The sequence below is a fragment of the Penicillium antarcticum genome (assembly GCF_028974205.1).
Source record: "Penicillium antarcticum strain IBT 31339 chromosome Unknown utg000008l_segment0_segment0, whole genome shotgun sequence".
Classification (NCBI taxonomy): Eukaryota; Fungi; Ascomycota; class Eurotiomycetes; order Eurotiales; family Aspergillaceae; genus Penicillium; species Penicillium antarcticum.
Window position 1 is genome coordinate 1,921,694 of NW_026695306.1, and position 19,397 is coordinate 1,941,090.

General features: G+C 48.8%; 7 protein-coding genes across 7 annotated transcripts; 3 read left to right on the plus strand and 4 right to left on the minus strand.

Annotated features, from left to right (window-relative positions):
• Positions 1–2,592: 2,592 nt before the first annotated feature.
• Positions 2,593–3,303, minus strand: N7508_008251 (GPALPP motifs-containing protein 1; the record flags this gene model as incomplete). Its single annotated transcript, XM_058466315.1, has 2 exons — positions 2,593–2,787; positions 2,839–3,303. The coding sequence occupies 2 exons, from the start codon at positions 3,301–3,303 to the stop codon at positions 2,593–2,595; spliced, it is 660 nt and encodes a 219-aa protein (XP_058317643.1).
• Positions 3,304–3,616: 313 nt separating this feature from the next.
• On the plus strand, positions 3,617–5,470 carry N7508_008252 (uncharacterized protein; the record flags this gene model as incomplete). The annotated part of the gene is made up of 1 exon (XM_058466316.1): positions 3,617–5,470. One exon carries the CDS (start codon positions 3,617–3,619, stop codon positions 5,468–5,470), a length of 1,854 nt encoding a protein of 617 aa, XP_058317644.1.
• Positions 5,471–5,637: 167 nt separating this feature from the next.
• N7508_008253 (uncharacterized protein) lies at positions 5,638–8,695 on the minus strand (the record flags this gene model as incomplete). Its single annotated transcript, XM_058466317.1, has 4 exons — positions 5,638–5,867; positions 5,930–6,042; positions 6,108–7,228; positions 7,325–8,695. The coding sequence occupies 4 exons, from the start codon at positions 8,693–8,695 to the stop codon at positions 5,638–5,640; spliced, it is 2,835 nt and encodes a 944-aa protein (XP_058317645.1).
• A 633-nt stretch (positions 8,696–9,328) lies between these two features.
• N7508_008254 (putative actin binding protein) lies at positions 9,329–11,801 on the plus strand (the record flags this gene model as incomplete). The annotated part of the gene is made up of 5 exons (XM_058466318.1): positions 9,329–9,527; positions 9,585–9,772; positions 9,827–10,973; positions 11,039–11,661; positions 11,715–11,801. 5 exons carry the CDS (start codon positions 9,329–9,331, stop codon positions 11,799–11,801), a joined length of 2,244 nt encoding a protein of 747 aa, XP_058317646.1.
• Positions 11,802–12,301: 500 nt separating this feature from the next.
• N7508_008255 (dynamin-related GTPase DNM1) lies at positions 12,302–14,848 on the plus strand (the record flags this gene model as incomplete). Its single annotated transcript, XM_058466319.1, has 3 exons — positions 12,302–12,400; positions 12,488–14,464; positions 14,534–14,848. 3 exons carry the CDS (start codon positions 12,302–12,304, stop codon positions 14,846–14,848), a joined length of 2,391 nt encoding a protein of 796 aa, XP_058317647.1.
• A 248-nt stretch (positions 14,849–15,096) lies between these two features.
• On the minus strand, positions 15,097–16,599 carry N7508_008256 (uncharacterized protein; the record flags this gene model as incomplete). The annotated part of the gene is made up of 4 exons (XM_058466320.1): positions 15,097–16,103; positions 16,169–16,185; positions 16,248–16,273; positions 16,327–16,599. The coding sequence occupies 4 exons, from the start codon at positions 16,597–16,599 to the stop codon at positions 15,097–15,099; spliced, it is 1,323 nt and encodes a 440-aa protein (XP_058317648.1).
• Positions 16,600–16,838: 239 nt separating this feature from the next.
• Positions 16,839–19,343, minus strand: N7508_008257 (uncharacterized protein; the record flags this gene model as incomplete). The annotated part of the gene is made up of 2 exons (XM_058466321.1): positions 16,839–18,599; positions 18,663–19,343. The coding sequence occupies 2 exons, from the start codon at positions 19,341–19,343 to the stop codon at positions 16,839–16,841; spliced, it is 2,442 nt and encodes an 813-aa protein (XP_058317649.1).
• Positions 19,344–19,397: the final 54 nt, after the last annotated feature.

The following is a 19,397-nucleotide window of genomic DNA, read 5'->3' on the forward strand; positions in this document are numbered from 1 at the left end:
CTAAGTAGAACCTCTCGATAATACTAATCCTTATCGATAAAATAGCCAGTAATAGCTATAAATACCTAATAAAAAGTGATATCTAATAATTAATGACGTTCTTCGACTATATTTGTAGGCGATGACGCAAAGTCTTCGCGGAAGGAGTCTTAGGGATAGAGAGGCCATACTAGGCTATTTAGATTAGGGTATAGAGCCTAGGATACTTAGTAATCCAAAAATGAAGACGTAGGATCGTAAGGAAGGTAAGAAGCTTCTCCTCCTAGGCCTTTTAAGTAAACCCGTGGCTTGTTTAGTTTGTTATATCTCTATTTACTAGATTAATTAGTAAGATATCTTGATAAATAAGAAAGTACTTATTATGTCCTATATTAGTAATACTAGCTTTTTGCTAAGTATTCCTCGCGCGCTATTAATATAAAGTAATATAGAGACACTTTGAAAACGTAGATATACTATGTTGAGTCGTGCTATTAGGAGTCCTGTTAGAAGATAAATATTTAAGAACTAAACTATAGCGCTTATATATATAACCTTTGGCTAGCTTTAGACCTCTCTAGTACTTAATTAAAATGCTGCTATATCTCCGCTCAATAGCTCGTATCCTAGCAGATTTTGCTAGTCTTTCTATAGTTAGTCTTAATCCACTTCTCTACTACCTATTTAGTATATATTATACTATCGTAAAATAGGTAGCTCTTTCTTCGATGCAGGCTAACACGCGTAAACAAAGAAAAGAATAATAGGCGAGGCTATAGTCGGATAAAGTCTTGGTTAAAAGGGTCGAATATTCGCTAACCACTAGACAGTTTAGGAGCAATTCCTTGCAGCGGATCTAATATAAGGTATAGTATACTATCTATATTATTATAGACCGATAAGAGAAATAGATTATAAGACTAACTCTAAGATATCATCTCGTAAGAGAGGAGTAGACTTATAGAGATCGTTTAAAAGTTAGGCGCTATATATAGTAGACTAAATATTTTATCACTAATTGGACTAATAGTATCCTATAATCAGTGGACACTAGATAAATTAAGTTGAAATAAACTATAAATCTATACCTAACCCGCGAAAGCCTTTTTGGCCCTCGAAAATTTAATACTCAATTCTTAATTACTATATTCAATCCTTTTTTGTAGCCGCTATATTTTGTTACAATTTAAAGTAAGATAAGATTAGAATATGTACTATACTATGAGTTATTTAATATAGGTAAGCTTAATATGATAAATAGTATTAAGAATATAATTTTTTTAGAAAATTGATATTTTCTTATAAAGGTGCACCACCTTCCAAGTAGTATCAAATTTATATTTCTATATAATAAGACCCCTTCCTTAATCTATTTTAGTTCCTACTATGATACTATAGCTATATTACTATAAAATAATATAAATAACTCATGGCTACTTGTAATAGCTTGCACCCAGGTCAATAAACATCTACCAACTAGGCCAAAAAGACCACTATGTCAGCCTGACGGCTGACATTCCTGGACCGATATATATACTGACTAAGTACGCACAATTGTCACGCGCACGTAAAGCCAAGGCTACGCCGTGACACTACTATTAATACACAAGTATACAAAAGAGTTTCTTAATATTTTAAGTGATTGAAGTGAAAGATAAAGAATCAAGAAAATTAGAACTAGAACAAACGTAAATAACAGTATTTCATTTTGATGAATCAGCTAAATTATGAATTATGTACGCCAAGACCTGTATTTCTTTTTTCAAAAGTAGGTCCAGGTAGGTTATTTGCGGGTTTGGTGCAATCTAGACGTGGTATAGCTTCTTCATCTAGTAGATTTTCTTCATACGCTATTCGGGCTTTTTATGCCGCCTTTTACGCGTAGCATCCGCGTTAGTGGCAAGTAGTTTACTCATTTACTACCTACCTTGCGATAGTGAAATTATATGTCGTAAGCTAATAGCCTTTCTCTATTTAGCCTATTGTATCACCTATATGCCTAGTGTCATCAGTAGTGAGCTTCCTAATAGATAATCCCTACCTTTTCATTTCTTTCACTATATACAGCTTCCTTCGTGTGGAACTGCGGCTTAAAGTGCTGGCTAGACATTGACATTTCCATATGACTAGATTGTGGCTTTTCCCGTGGGAATTCCTACAGAGGTCTAGTCCCGTGGACCCACTCCCGTGGGAATGTCGAGGTCTATTCATAATATATAAAATCCTAAAATGTAATATATTATAAGGACATGGTGTGATATAGGTAGAAAACAGTAATTAATTGGGATAGATTACAAAGTTATAGGTATATATTAGATTGAATGTATGTAAAGATAGGCGGTAAGGCATTGCCCACAATAGGCTAGCAAATACATATAGACATCATTAATAGGCGGGCCCTCTACTTTCCAAAATACCTAAGGCCTATCGTGGACGGGCAATGGGCTCTACCCCAAGGCGTATGCACGGGCATTGTCCCATTTTAATTGTATACTTCTTATTTATCACCAGCCCTGGAAGTTGGACAACAGACCAAGCGCATGTATACGACATATCGCATTTCGCACTTCGGCTCGAAGCCAGGTAGTAATCCAGTTGTATGATCGCTTGAATTCATAGGAAATTCCCCTTAGAGAAACGTGAGGTGTAATCTCCAGCCTTCTGCACCATTTCCCGGCGCTGCGCACTCGATATCTTGGAAGATATTGCCATATCCTTTTCTCGGTCAAAAGCGCGAGCACTTGGATCATCATCTTCGTCCTTTTGACTCTCAGATGTTTCTAAGCGACTGTTTTTGCCTGTCACGTCCTATGTAAAGAGCATTAGAGAAAGTATATGGCTGAAAGATGCCAAGCTTACCCTGTACTTCTTGATTTTGTCTTCCATCATTTTTGTATTTGTGGCAGGGGTCTGCTTTCCAGTCTGTTCCGAGGTACCGACGCCCATGACTGCATCTTGTAACCGCTTCATTCGCTCCTCCGGGGTCTCCACCCACGAAGCATCCATCTTCTTTGGCGCCGTGGCTGACTTGCCCGAATTGAACTTGCGATTCCGTAGCTGCGTTGGATCAATCTTGGTAGCCCAGTCAGATTGGGCAGGGGGCTGTAGCATCCACTGATCGCGTTGGCTTTCTTTTGACTCAACTACCTTGGGAGCCTCAGGTGCTGGCATAGGTGTTGCGCCAGAAGGAGGAGGTAAACTTGGACCGAAGTCATCGTCGCTATCCCTGTCACTGTCACTTTCACTGGCAGTTGGTAGTGCAGGCCCAATGACCCTCCTTTTGGAGGTAGAGTGGTCTTCGTCGAATTTGCGCTTGTCGGCCATTGATGAAGGAAAGTTGGCTGGATATCTTATCTTTGATGTCATTAACCCCACCGCCCTTGTACTCCCCCAACAACATTTGCATATTCACCTTCACATTCATTCTCCTTTCACCCTCCCTTCACTTCCACCAGTGATATCTTTTTGAGTTTCTTTTGTGTTGGCGTTCTTGTCACCGCTTCCTTCTTACCTGTCCGACACCGCCTTTTCGACCCGTGGTTATCTCACTTGTTCTCCCAAATGGTGTGCACTTTCTTTTAAATGCGCTGATATCAAAGCATGGTGGAGAGTTGTACTAGGCCACAAACATCAGACAATGGGCCATCCAGAAGCCCGGAAAGCTGGTGTGGACACACCCACAGCCAGATCAGAGTACAGATCTATAGACCCCATATCACCTCAAAACCCCTCCCATACGGATAATCCGACTTCTCTGAATGATTCCCAACAGCTCCCGGGATATGCAACTCAAAATGAGACATCCAAGCCTCCTCGGAGATTCTTGGCCCAACCAATCGAAACCGTATCTCGAAGCTCCAAGAACCAAGAGCCTGCTTCTAGAGGAATAGAACCTCAGACAGCTATTTCGCCAGATGAAACTCATTCCCAGGGCCGTAATGACCACCGACCGAGAAGATTTGCTCCTGAGCCAATCGAAACCACCAAATCAAGCAATAGAAGATCTCATACAGCTTCGGAAGTTACTGGGGAGATCCTCCCATCACAACCTAAAACCACGTCCCCCAGAAGGTTTAAGCCTGAACTTATAGAGACCGACACACGCTCAGTTCGAAAAACAGAAGCGACCCAGTTCCCTCGACGACACAACACATCAGGTCCACTGGCTCACGCGAGCATCAGCCCGGGCATGACATGTTGGTCAGATACAGGCCACCATGCCGTTACCTGTTCACCACCTGAGTCTCGGTTCTCGTACTCCAGTCTGTTGCGCCGACAAGAGGGCCGCCGACACTCATTTCGAGTTCCAGCCCTTCCGTCAATTCCATCCAACAGTAGCGAAGAGTCTGATAACTCCAGATCTCACTCAGCGTGCACCTCACTACTTGGGCTATCGAAAAAAGTAACCAGAGATTTACACCCTAGCAAGCTACCCCGTGAAAGTTGCAGCGAGGAGTTCTCGGAATTCTTGCTTTCACTTGCCGCCCGCTCTGCACAGAAGCAGCTGAGGGAACAAGCACTGGCTGCCTTTCCCAACGAGCAGGTGTATGAGCCTGTGGATCATTTCGCCATAGACGAAGACGACAGAGACTCAGACGAAGATGGTCCGTCTTCTCACATGAAGTATCATCATATCAAGTCTCGTCGACAATCCTCGGCGGATCTGTCCTGGGAACTTGAATACATGCGACATCATAAAGAGGAGGCCGAAATGAGGCTTCGGGCTATGATGACATCAGGACAGCAAGAGTCATCTCAGAACCAGAAGAAGTCCGGCCCTAGTCCACCGATGCTTGGAAGTGACATTATTCTGCCACAGAGCTTATCACCGGAGGGGACTATCTGTGAGCATGCTCACATCGATACTGCAGTGAGTTGTGGCCATGACCTTTGCAACAATTGCGAAGGGCTGTGGTGCGCGGCTCCCCATCGACAGGGGGAAAAAGGCGCTGGTTTGTGGATGGGCACTTGTTGCAAAGACGAGAAGCAAGAGCCGGAGGTTACCGGCCTCTTTCCCGGGATTGTGACTCCCATGGCTCGGATTGATGAGACTGGTGTGAGCGTAGGCCTCAGTCCATCTCCTTCGCACATTCACCTGGATCGTCTGGCGGCATCGCTTGGGAATTCTGGCCGGAAACCTGCTAGTCCAAACCTCCAGAAAGCCATTGACGCAGAGTTTCATGATGGATTTGTCACGCAAATATTTAATTACCTCTCGCTGGGGTATCCTTGTCTTGCCCGTTACTATGATTACGAGCTCAGCCGAATCTCAGGCATCACAGTCGAAGAGCTCCGTCAGGATGACTTGCACACTGATGCGCGGGGGTATGTTGCTCTCGACAATAAGGATCTGACCGGAGGGTGTACACGATGGAAAGCATTGCGCTTGTATATTCAGGAGTGGGCCAGGCAAGAGCCTGGCATGGTAGAAGATGAAACCAACCTAGAAGGCTGGGGACTGCCAGAAAGGAAGGGCAGTTGGGCCATTTGACCTAAATTAATTTGTATCCTATTCAGAGCGTGCATTTGGAAATAATTGCATATTGAACTTATTTCAGCTGGGTTCCCGGCATTTTTGAGATTCCTCTTCTGCTCTCTATGGCTTTCTAATTCTGAGCAGGTATGTGATCCGAGAATAACAAGATAGACCGAATATATCTATTGGTGCATGTTTCCTTTGCGAACTCTCTCATGAACGATTCCTGGGAAAATCTTCTGCTCAGGTAACCCATCTGCGCCACCAACACCTCCAAGAGCAGCACTACTTGAAGACCGAGCCAAATGGGTTGATGAAGGGGAGGTTGCCATTTGAATTGGAAGCTCACTCTGTGAGATATCCGTCCCAGACACACTAGAACGGGATTCGGAACGTGGCTTGGATGCAGGAGCTAGATACGCAGCGACTGTCAGCTTGATCATTTCTTGACATCACAAATATCTCAGATCTTACCGTTGTTCGTAGGCATGGTATCTCCTGCTTTGCTCGTAGGCTGACTCGGAACAAAGCCTGGTGATAAACCCTTCTGGTCCTGGGATGCATTGCTTTCGGAATGACTTTCAATACTTCAAGAGACTGCAGTTAGCACCAATCCTAGATCCCCTTGAATATCCAGGTTGTCAACACTCACAGAGATAATTCTCCTAGCAAAGTCTCATGCCGGAACGCCTCACGAATGTCTGGGACATTGCTCTTTGCAACATTGTTACCAGCAACTCCTGGCAATGAGCAGTTTGAACCAAGCCATCTTGCCCTCAGTGAAAGCTCGAATCCACTTTGGAGAACCGAATGCTTAGCGAGTTCGCACATGTCGACTGCGCTAAATTTGTAGATTTGCGCCGCGACTGAATATTCCTCAATCAAGGGCTCCTTCGTAAAGGCAAACTGCAAAGGATCATCCGTGGACAATGATACATTGAGTCCTCGTCTGAAGAAGCTAGCGCATGGGTTCTTGTCATATGTGAGGAATAGCGCATTGTTACTGAGTGGCGACATGGCAATACCGATTTGATCCAGATAGTAGAGGTATTGCAGAAGGGGTACTTTGCGCAGCAAAATACCGTGACTGATACTATGGCAGCAGAGGAAGCCAACGGCCAAATGATCTGGGTCGCCTGCCTCACCGCAGTGTGGCCGAAGCACAAAGGTGTTGAACCCGCGACGCTTGCGCCAATTGTTGAGGGAGGCGATGTTGGCAAACATGAAATAAAGCCAATAAGTGTAGGGCGGATTCTGCTTGGTATTCCATTCTCGAGGAATTGGATACTTTCTGTAGAGCCGGCGCTCGGCCTTGCTCTCGTCATCTACACTGTCAAATCCGACCACGCGCTGGAGGAAGATATGAAGCTTGGGATGACTAGAGGGATCCTTTGTGACTTCGAACAAGGGCTGGAAGACGTTGGTGATGACCTGCTCATAGTTCTCCATCATACCACTGGACTTGTACACATCATAGAGACGAGGCACTTGGATCAGCCAACGAACATTAGGCGAGAACAACTTGTTGTCCACCACCCAGGCCGCAAGCTTATCCCATTCTTGAAGGGATCGACCGTAGATTGAGATCCGCCATTCCACCATCTGATATTTGCTGGATTCTAGGTCTGAGATCACCTCCTTGGTGATTTCGGCCAGGTAGCGGCCCTTGATGTAGTTGTCGGTCTTGAGGAAAATTTCACGCAGACGCGATTCGCCCACCGGATTATATTTCAGATTGAATTTGTCGAAGCGATGGAAAGAGTCAGTATGTGCCTACATGGTCAGTCAGTGAGTGTCGCTAGGTAGCATGAGGGTGAACCAGAATTGCAAATGAAACAGACAAGCGGTGGAACAAGAAGAAAGACTAACATGCATGTCCAATGTATCAATGCTGAGGTCGTAAGCAGTCAAATTGATACTTTCAAAGACCTCCCTCAAGGTCAGATGTTTCCCATCTCGGAAAAGAACAACTTCATCTGGAGACTTTCTCATCTTACTCTTGATGAAACGGAGAAGATGCTTCTGGTTCATGCAAGCAGAATGGTGGACGTGAGTATCCACCTTACGCACGTTGTAAAAGTCTCTGTGAGGGACCTTCTTGCTGTCTGCGATCTCCTGGTATTCGTTGAGCAGCGTGTAAAGTTGAAATTTGCCTTCCAAGTATGAAAGCCGCTTAAAGGCAAAGCTCTTAGCAGGTCCATCTGTTGATACGTCCACAATGGCATCCAAATCCATATAAAAATCGCGCAACGAGGGTATCTGGACGATAGGCTTTTGCTCGTCTGCGGCCGTTTCAGACTCAAAGACCTGATACACGCTGTTCCCATCAAGTCTATACGTCCATGAAGATTCCTCGGGAAGAGGCATTACTTCCTCTATGTCGAAGTCCTCTCCAATGTCTTGACCCATTTTCCTCTTCTTGCCATTGACATCGGATGGTCCACCAACATTGCCGGGTTGATATTCTTTGCCATCATCCCACGCTGGCTCTGGGGGAGGCGGGTAGATATCCCAGTCTGGCTGATCCCTTGGGTCCATACCTGGACCTTGCAACGAAAGCTCCATGTATTGGGCACGACGATCAAGGAGCTTCTTGATCTTGCGGTAAATGGCATTTAGCTCCGAAGTCACGGTATCATTGCCCGGCGCAAACCCGCTAGGCACCTGGGGTGCTCCAATGCCCACGTTCGCGCTGTGCAGACTCTCCGCTGCGGCAAGGTATGCGCCCTGTCCATGAGCTGCGCCTAGGTGCGCGGCCTGAGTTTGGGCGGAAAGATTGGCGACATCCTGGTCCTCAAAGTAGTGCGCTGAAGCATCATGATCTTTGGGCGGCTGCAGGTGCAGTGTTGTTGGATCCGAATCAAGGACCATGGAACTCTCCTGGGAGATATGGCTCTGCAACGAGTCCAGTTGGTGAACTGGTGATTCTTCGGGGTGCGAATCGGCCGTCGACCGGGCTGTAAGGCCCGGGCTCGGGGGCAAGGGGTTGTCACCTCGCGAGGCTAACTGGTGGTGCTGGTAGAATAGTTTTGCCTCGGCGTGACTCATGGACTTCTCATAGGCATAGTCGTAGGTAGCAGTCTTTTGCTGCCGATCTCTAGGCAGGATCTCTTCAGCTGGCTGATCTAGCGGAGAATCCACGGGGCCCTTGAGACCTGGGGACGAAGCAGCGGATACATCATTTGACGAAGTGGCGGACACGTTGACATTCCGACCGGAGCTGAAATCAGAAGATCCCATGACTGGATCCGAAAGAGATGCAGAGGCAAAGCAAAGCAAAGGCAAAAGTCCAAAAGTCCAAAGGTCCAAATGTCCAAAGGTCCAGAAGTTTTCGGAGCTCCCCACCTTTCGGTGAGTAAATCGGAGAAATTGAATGTGATAGGTGTTGGGTAGAAGTATACATGAATATGCAAGTCAGTAGTAACGTTCATAACATTACTAGTGTACTAGCAAAAACTTATAGTATATTATAGCATAGTATAATAGTATATAGTTAGCTAATAGTAACCTATAGCTGACCATAACCATAGTTTAGTAGGCTAAACCGTATACATATCTTAGGCGACCACGTTTTGTCTTTCCTATTCTCTACTTTTACTCTACTGTCTACTGTCTACTGTCTACTCTATATCACTCCTACTCTTCTCTCTACATTCTCTCTACTATATTCCCATACTCTCTATTTACTCTCCCCGCAAATATCCGGTCAGTGTTATGGGCCCCACCTACGTCAACTCCCTCTTCCTCTTCCTCTTCCTCTTCCTCTTCCTCTTCCTCTTCCTCTTCAGTTTCCTCTCTCCTATCCACCCCTCACCTCACTGACTCCAAGTGTAGGACCCTCTCCCACGTGGTCCTCAATTTTGTCCCCTAGTCATGGCTTCTCTCAATCTCTCATCCAACGGTCCCTCGATATCCAAGAGCTACCAGACCGTGGTGAATGCACCTCCCCCATCTACAGCTGGTTCTCCGACCTACGGTCAATGGGCTGTCTTTTCGGTTTCTACTCCCCTAGTCAGCGCTTTTCAGCAGGATGCAGGCAAGGAGAGTGTACTCAAGGTTCAGAGCTCCGGAGGTCAGTGATCAGGCAACCCCATCGTATCTCACCCCCATTGACATCTCATTCTGGCAGAGGGTGAATTGGCCGATCTCATCGAAGAATTCTCCGAAGGGAGGGTACAGTTCGCCTATGTGAAGGTGACAGACCCAAATACAGGTCTCCCCAAGAACGTCCTGGTTGCGTGGTGCGGAGAAGGTGTGCCTGAGCGAACCAAGGGCTATTTCACCAGCCACCTGGCTGCAGTTTCAAAGTTCCTTCATGTGAGGAGTCACTTTCCCATCAAGTACTTCATGCGAGACTAATGTTATTGGTAGGGATATCATGTTCAGGTTACTGCACGGGCAGATGGAGATTTGACCCCCGAGGCCATTGTCCAGCGAGTGGCAGACTCCTCCGGCTCCAAGTATTCCGCTGGGGAGACTTCTATCCCCACCCCCGCCCCCCGCCCTCCTGTAGCCAACAAGCCCGCTTTCACACCGACAAGATCTGGAGGAATTGCCCCCAACCCCGCCCGACCACAGCCGGCCTCATCGAGAGCCCCCGTGGATGATGATGGATGGGGTGCAGATGCCCCTCCAGTGACCCGGACTCAATTGGAAAAGGTTCAGCCGGCCTATCAGCCCACCAGAGTGAACCTGCAAGAGCTCAAGGCAAACCCCACAGCGACTCGCCAAGCTCCCGCCCCGATTTCGGACGACGCTGGCGTTGTCAAGGGTGGATACCAGCCAATAGGCAAAGTTGATATTGCTGCCATTCGGAGACAGGCCGCCGAATCTGGTCAGCTCAAAGATGAGCGCCCGGCCCCCGTCAAGGGGTCCTATGAGCCGATTGGCAAAGTGGACATTGCTGCTATCCGATCCAAGGCACAGAAACCAACCGGTGACAATGTCTCATTGAGCCCCGCTGTCAATGAGCCTTCTACGACGCTGCCTGAGCGTCCTGCCCCATCCAATACCTCAGAGCGTTTGACAAACCTACCTAAGCCTAAGGTTGCCAATAAGTTTGGCAGTGGCCCTTCTTTCCCTGGAACTAAGCCACCTCTCCCGACTGCCCTTGAGCCTAAGCCGAGCGCGAGCGCCCCAATTGGTGTTGCAAGCCGAACATTTGCAGACGAAGGAGGAAAGACACCTGCTCAGATTTGGGCTGAACGCAAGGCCAGGGAGCGCGGAGAGACACCACCATCGCAGAGCGCTGAACCCACTCCCATTCAGAGCCAGGCTAGTGGTCAAAATGAGTGGAAGAGCTCCTACGCTGGAAAATCCTGGGCCCCTGTCCAAACCACACACGAGAAATCCCAACTTGCCGAACCACCAGTTGACGCAAGGACCGTTGACCAAGCGGAAGAATCCCAGCCTAGCGTCAGTGATATCCGCGGTCAATTCGCCCATGATACACCCGCACCACCCGCTCCTCCGGTCCCACAGGCCAGTCGTCCCGTTCCTGTACCTGGCCTATCCTCTGGTCCCGACCCCGAGCCCGAGCATGAGCATGACGCTCAGCAAGTTCTTCCGACGCCCCCGCAACAGCCTCGCTCTCCACCCCTCCCACACCACCAGTACGCGAGAGCTCCCCTATCCGGATTGCTATGCCGGTGGGTCAGGGTGTTGCCGATGCCCACGAGGAGCAGAACTCTCCGCCTCCAGCTCTTCCCGTTCAGAGTCTCCAAGAGGCAGTTCCAGACGAACGGGATCTTGAGGAAGATTCGCACGACCTTGGACGTGCTGCGGCCGAAGCCACGGCACCAGAGAAACCTCAGAGTGGACTGCGCGCCCAAGTCCAATTTGACTATGAAAAGGCCGAAGACAATGAAATCGAGCTGCGTGAGGGGGAGTTTGTGACCGACATTGAAATGGTGGACGAGGACTGGTGGGTGGGTGTCAATGCCCAGGGCGAGCGTGGTCTCTTCCCGGGCAATTATGTGGAGATTGTGGAGGACGACAAGCATGAAACTCCTGCGCTGGTTGCTCATGGGTACGAGCCAGAGCCGGAGCCTGCTGCCGCCGTTCCTGCTCCTCCCACGCCCGCCGCTGCCCCTGCGCCCGCCGCCGCCACGAGCTCCAAGGGACCCACTGCCACGGCTCTGTTCGATTATGAAGCTGCCGAAGACAACGAGATTGGCTTTCCTGAAGGCGTGAAAATCACCAACGTGGTAAGTTAACAAAAACTTTTCTCAATATCTATACAATGCTAATAAGCTCGCAGGAATTCCCTGATGATGACTGGTGGCTCGGTGAATACAATGGCGCACGAGGACTCTTCCCCGCCAACTACGTTGAGTTGGACCAGTGATCGGCTTCAGGGTTTTATTTTCATATTCTGAGCAACAAGAAGTCCTGGAACCTCCATTCGCCGATCTGTCTAGTATAGAAGGTTTCATAGCAGATCCTAAATCAAGTTTTCGCATTCGATATGCAAACACACACATCCTGTGACTTTCAGCTTTCCCGCAGCTTTTCGCCTTGTATTTATTCCAATAGCAACCCGACCCGACATAAAAAGCAAATAAGAAATCCCAAGTGTATGCCGGTCGTATAATTGATAATATTGTCATCGACGTCATGGGCTGACCTAAGCTGTTAGGTCAGCATCACGTGCACCGAAAAAGTGCCCATAAACAGCGTAACCAAGCAGTGCATGGGGATCCGGTGACTCTGCACGCGACTTGGCTTTGCGCGTCTATTCCCTTCTTCTGCTTTAACTTCCATATTCTCCCTCCGGATCCCGTGTGTGTTTGTGCCATAATCATATCAAGGAGCCCGCTTCGGTTCCCCCCCCCCCCCAAACACATCATGGCATCGCTGGGCGAGGATCTGCTTGTGACGGTGAACAAGCTCCAGGATCTGGTCTTCAACACCATTGGAAACGATTCCCTCGACTTACCCCAAATTGTGAGTTATTTTGGGTAAAGCCCTTGCAATATGGGGGGCAACCCCCATCGTGGATGCCGGTTAGGCTAATCCGGACCTCCTTACTAGGTTGTTGTTGGCTCTCAATCCTCTGGAAAATCCTCGGTCCTCGAGAACATTGTCGGACGGGACTTCCTACCAAGAGGCAGTGGCATTGTCACCCGGCGGCCTCTGATTCTCCAGCTTATCAATGTCCCCAGTGAGCGCGACGATAAGCCAGAACATGATGAGATTCACATCCCACACACGGCTGCAAGTGTTGCCGGTCAACACGAATGGGCCGAGTTTCACCATCTCCCCGGACGCAAATTCGATGACTTTGCGCAAGTGAAGCAAGAGATTGAGGCCGAAACGGCGAGAATTGCAGGAAACAACAAGGGCATCAACAGACAACCCATCAACCTCAAGATCTTCTCTCCTCATGTGCTAAACCTGACTCTGGTTGATCTGCCCGGATTGACTAAGGTGCCCATTGGTGACCAACCCTCCGATATCGAAAAACAAACGCGAACCTTGATTCTGGAGTACATCGCCAAACCCAACAGTATAATTCTTGCGGTCTCACCAGCCAATGTCGACTTGGTCAACTCTGAAGCGCTGAAGCTCGCTCGCCAGGTAGATGCAATGGGCCGAAGGACGATTGGTGTTCTATCAAAGCTGGACCTCATGGATCACGGAACTAACGCGATGGATATTCTGTCCGGACGTGTCTATCCCTTGAAGCTTGGCTTTATCGGTGTGGTTAACCGATCTCAGCAGGATATCCAGTCTGGTAAATCACTTTCCGACGCTTTGCGGGCAGAGTCAGAGTTCTTCCGCCATCACCCAGCCTACCGTAACATGGCTAACCGGTGCGGGACACACTTTTTGGCCAAGACGTTGAACACAACCCTGATGTCGCACATTCGAGACCGGCTGCCAGACATCAAGGCTCGTCTCAACACTTTGATGGGCCAGACACAGCAGGAGTTGGCCAGCTATGGAAACAAGCAATTTAGCGGCGAGGAACACCGCGGGTCATTGATTCTCCAGCAGATGACAAGATTCGCTGCCTCATTCATCTCCTCCATCGATGGAACTTCCTCGGAGATTTCCACCAAGGAGCTCTGTGGTGGAGCAAGGATCTACTATATCTTCAACTCGGTCTTTGGAAACTCCTTAGAAACCATCGATCCTACCCACAACTTGACTGTTTCTGATATCAGAACCGCCATCCGTAACTCGACTGGCCCTCGTCCTAGCTTGTTTGTCCCAGAATTGGCCTTTGACCTACTGGTCAAGCCTCAAATCAAGCTTCTGGAATCACCTAGTCAGCGCTGTGTAGAGCTTGTCTATGAGGAGCTCATCAAGATCTGCCACACTTGTGGTAACCAAGAACTTCTGCGATTCCCTCGCCTTCAGGGAAAATTGATCGAGGTTGTGTCTGACCTACTCCGTGAGCGTCTGGGACCTTGCTCGAACTACGTGGAATCTTTGATCTCGATTCAAAGAGCCTACATCAACACCAACCACCCTAACTTCCTTGGTGCTGCGGCTGCTATGTCTTCCATCATGCAGAACAAACAAGATGAGGAACGCAAAGCCTTGATGGCGGAGGAAAAGCGGAAGCGCGACAAACGCCGCCAGAAGGAATTGGGAGCTGCCAACGGTACGGCCAACCCCGAAGAAGAGGAGCACGCCGATTCCAAACAGAACCTCCCCATCCGAACCCAATCCACAAAGGGTTCACGGAGCATGTCCCCGCACGTCGGCCGCAACGGCGAGAATGGCATCGCTGCAACCCTGAATGGTGCCCATCCGAATCATGCCGCATTTGGTGGTTCGAATACTGCCCGCGATTCGTTCCTGAACTATTTCTTCGGCAAGGAGGGTACTCACAACACGGCCATGGCCCCACCATCTGGAATGAACTCCAACCGGCAAGCGATCCATGCCAATGAACCCAGTATCAGCCAGAGTATTCGTCGCGCCGAAATACGGTCTCCCGTTATGCCTGCCGAAGAATACACGGCACCAACCGAGTATGGTGGCGAAGTTTCTGCTTTCGTGAGTGTCAATATAAGCCCTTCCACTATTTCCATGTTCTATTAACTAACTTTTGTGCCCTCTTTGCAGCCTAATGAGAATACCGAGCCTGCACTTACCGACCGTGAGATGCTCGAAACCGAGCTCATCCGCCGACTCATTTCATCCTACTTCAACATTGTGCGCGAGAGCATTGCCGACCAGGTTCCCAAGGCTGTCATGCATCTCCTGGTCAACCACTGCAAAGATGTGGTTCAGAATAGACTTGTAAGCGAACTTTATAAGGAAGATCTTTTCAGCGAGTTGCTCTACGAAGACGATGGCATCAAGGCCGAGCGAGAGAAGTGCGAGCGGCTCTTGGAGACATACAAAGAAGCCGCAAAGATCGTGGGCGAGGTTTTATAGATGTTTTCCTTTTTTTATTGTTCTGGACTCAAGAAACCCTTGAGACATCCTGATTATGCGCCATGCTTGATGCGTTACCAGCCGTATGGCGTGGAGGATCTTTGTTACTCTTAACTCAATTTATGTACAATTATCGCGGCCTGCACATGATATCGATCTATCTTCACCTCTTTTCGAGGAGTTCCCACCAATCCCGATCAGGATGTACTCATAGTCTTGCAGGTTGATATTTATATTATCTATATCTATCATTGATTCTTCTTAGTCGCACTCCGTAGACGAGCACCCTCGAAGCCGTACAGACCACCGCCAACAAACACCAGGGCTGCTCCAGCCAAGACACCACCAGCCAGATGGTTTCCAAATAGATAGATCGACAAGAGAAGTGACACCAGTTTGCGGATATTCAAAAAGATGGTGACTGTCAATGATGACGACTTGGCGGACAAAAGGTGAACACCACGAATACATAGATACTGCGTCAGAGCATTCATGATCAAATATGCTACTTGCACTGGGAGCTGTGCAAGTATAGACTGGACAAACGGGTGGTGTTGGATTTGACCCAGCACCGAAAACGCAGTACTCTTCACAGAACTCGACATAGACGGATCCAACAAGATATCACGGTTGAGATGAGACAGTAAGGATGGCGACGAAGCTACCACTCGCCACTGAGACAGCAGCTGCGCATAGCTTGTGAAGAATATAGGCAGCGAGAGCGTGTGCGAGTAGAAGAGGGCTTCTTTCCAATGGTCCCTGCCGTAAGTCGCATATAGGCGGTCCGCATAGATTCCCTGAAAGGCAGACAAGATCATTGCTAGAGCGAGAATGGTGAACCCTGTCACAGTAGTCATCATGTCGACGTCGCTATCAGTCGACTCGACTGTGATGGACAACCCCTTGGACTGGGCATCGGCCAATGCTGCGGCTGCCACGCCCACGGTCAGCATGCCCACCGAAGCGATCTGACCCCGGGAATAGCGTTTGCCATTATGAATATAACCAATTACCATGGAAGCTACAGGACCAGCAGACCGCAGGATGATGTGTAGCGGCACAGAGATCCTGTATGCGAATGCCCAATTGTTCAAGAGGTTGACCGTGACAAAATAGGCCGTATATACCACCCAAGACTTCAAGGGGATCGCGCGAGCACTAATGAATAGAGATTGTGGTCCAGCCGAGAAGGAAAGGAAGCTTGGGAGAGTGAATAGTGCGCAAATCACGAATTGCGCAAATGTGATCAAAGGACCTGTGCGGAGGAAATTGAGTCAGATGGCATGAAGTGTTTTGTGGTTCTGACAAATGATAGCATACCGGCAGTAGGTTGTTCTCTGTTAGACAGGCATTAGTACAGGTGCCGGAAAGCCGTTGACTCGATGGCTTGATAACTCACTTGATAATTGCCTCCAGCGCAAAGACCTACATATCACCTATCAGCCTTTTTCAACAACCCACAAGCTGAGGAGTCTCACATTTGCACAACAGCCACCAAAGATAAGGGAGACCATTAAGACCATGGTTGTCCAGTTAGGGACCGCCGCATGGGCAGCAGCAGCCGCTAAGCCGGGGACATCCTTCTTCAATTGACCATAATCAACCTTGACTTCAGGCTTTCGCGATTCAGGTGCGCTGGGCGATACAGCGTTGATATTCTTCGGTGTGTTGACAGAGCCAGCACGGGAGCGAGTGATCAGGTAGGAGTCATTGTGTCCTCTTCTCATGGGAGAGTCGTTGTCATTGAGCATTCTCCCTGTTTGACTGTCAGCGCGATATCTTTGAACCACAGCGAGGGACTTGACCTGGACTGAACTTGCTATACTCATGGACGTATGCACAGGAGGAAGTTGACAGCACGCTGGACCGCGGGAGACAGATCGGCGCGTACCGCCCGGCACTTTAAACGCTACACATACTACGTGCATACTGCACACTATAATTTACTACATAAGTAAGTCTTGATATCTAAGATTGAACTATACACAAGTTAATCCACAATGTCATCGTCGCTGAGAAACAACTTCTCTTCTTCCTGGGGAAGTCGAGGTCCAAAAGCATTCCCACTGGGCTGCTTCAACCATTGTCGTAGAGGTTCCTCTACGTCTTCCATGCCATCATCGCAAAGGCTATCATTGCCCCGGATGCTGGTGATTTTATCCAATTGCCAACTGTCCGGGTCATGGCGCCGAATTATGGCCATGTAGGGCAACTGATGCAGTAGAAGGTCGTGGCGAGGCATCATTGTGATCACACTCGCCAGCTTGTCTTTACCACTTGCATTGATTGCTGCCGACTTTCCTACCCGGAGGTTTTTCCAGGACTTGACACCTGTCAGATCAGAGCCTGAAACCGCCAAAGGCTGGCTGAAAGGGTTGAGTAATCGATTCGTCCAGGAATCAATTAGTCCGTCGATTTCTTCAGACTCTCTCCATAGTCGCAGAGATGCTGGGTAGAACATTTTGTGCGCATCACCTGCGCGACTTCGGACACCCTCTGACCCTACTTTCCTCTTCACTGGGTATGGGAGCGCGAAAAGAAGGCCACGCGCTGCAACCTGGAAGCTCATTTCCTCCTGTCGTAGTACATCGACACCGCTACTGAATGATGTAGCTCCGGTACCGACTCCTACCCTCGCGCCTCCTATTCGGCGGTCAGCACTCAGGATATCACTGTCGGAGAGTGCCTCGATGCAGTTGTTGAAAGAATCCGTAAAGTCGATTCCGTCACAAGACGGCGGGTAATTCTCATGAAGAGCGCTGACGAAGGTTGAAATATCTGTTCCAGTTTCATCGATCAGATCATTCACCAAAACTTGCGAGGCCTTGGGTCGGTAGCAGTGAGGCAAGTAGCCAGGCGGTGGTGGAAGGATCTCGACATCATCCTCGACAAGACTGGGGTCCATCCGCTTGTTGTATACTATCTTTCCAACGGCGTGGAACATACCCAAGCTGGTCTCTCTCTGTGTAACTAATTTGAGAGACTCTTGCTCCATCGCCGTCAAAGCCACTTCGGCTCTGGCCTTTTTCGTTTTGGCCGCGTTGCCACCCCATTTACCGGCACCCTCTCTCTTCAGACACAAGAATTCAAGTGATGATATTGCACTGCGAATATCTCCGATTTCTGAGATCTTGTCAATCACTCCTGGCCCCGGAAGTTGCACACGTTTGGAGTCGCGCGCTTCTCTTTCGAGAATAGATCGTAAGGCTTTTTGCATGAATGTAGGTGCAATGGCATTGAAATCGAGGATCGTCGTCCCGGGGTGATTGTAGATGATTGGCCCCAGTAACCGATGAACTGTCAGGTTGTCTGAGATTGAGGATGGAGACCCCAGCAACGTTTCCGATACGATGATAACAATAGGTGGATGGGCCAACCCAGCCATGCCAAGTGCATGATCAGTGGCGGCAGCAGCCAAATAGCGCTGAAGAGACGCTCGAAAAGCAGTGATGTGAGAAGATCCCCGAGTAAGTACCGTTGGAAACTCTTCAACAAGTAAGATTCGATTATCTCGAGAATTGTCTTGCTGGACCTCGAGATTGTCGGTACCCTCGAGGTCAAGTCCTCCATACTTATCACCACGTCCAAGAAATTCCTCAAAGTGGGCGCTCACAGATTGATAGTCCCGGGAACCAAAGTCCAAGACAGGTGGATTCTTCCATTCGATAATATCATAACCAAGTGATTCGGAAAGAAGATTGATAGTAGTAGTTTTCCCACAGCCTGCCGGACCACGTAGGACGAGTAACCTCTGCTCATGTTAAAACCAATTTGTAACCAGAAGCATAGGCATGCTCAATTTCTTGACACTTACCTCAGGCTTTCTCCCTGAGAAGGCATCTTCCAGCCAATGTCGTACATCGGAGACCTTTTTCTTATGAACAGCCAACTCGCCTAGATTGGCTGGGGCGAATCGTTGAGCCCATGGTCTCCTATCAGGTTCCTTAGCCGGCTGTGGGGTTACCTGTTTCTCCAAAGCTCCATTTATTCCATCTGGGGGTAAGATGAATCGTTTTGTTTGTGTCCTTTTTCGCGGTTTGAATGGTGGTTTAGGCGCAGGAGGACGCGTCTTGGAGCTCACGCTAGCTGCCAGACCCGTCCGCTCTGTGGCCAGATGCTGGGTGAATATTTCATCATAGGAATCGTAGTCGTCTTCGATCAAATCAACATCCACGGTCTCTGTGCCTGGTGGGAGAGCTGGCTTCTTCTTCTCGGGCTTCGGAGGAGCCCATCGTTGTCCTTCCGTCGCTGGGTGGAAAAAGGTATGCAAGGTCTTGGACTTGGTCTCTGGCTTCGGCGAAGACTTGGTTTTCTTAATTGGAGAGGGCGTGGACGAGGGCAAACGGTGTGATGTACGCGATTCGAGTTTAGGACGAGAGGAGAGGGCGACAGGTCCAAAGGCTTCATTAGTATCTGTGGATTTAAGAGATCGAGACCTTGACATAGAAGGTCCATCCTTGTCGGATCTGCGTCTTTTCGAGGGACGACTGTCCATGACCTCGGAGTTGGTCTGGAGAAGTTAAGATACGCGATAGATAAGCTATGACGC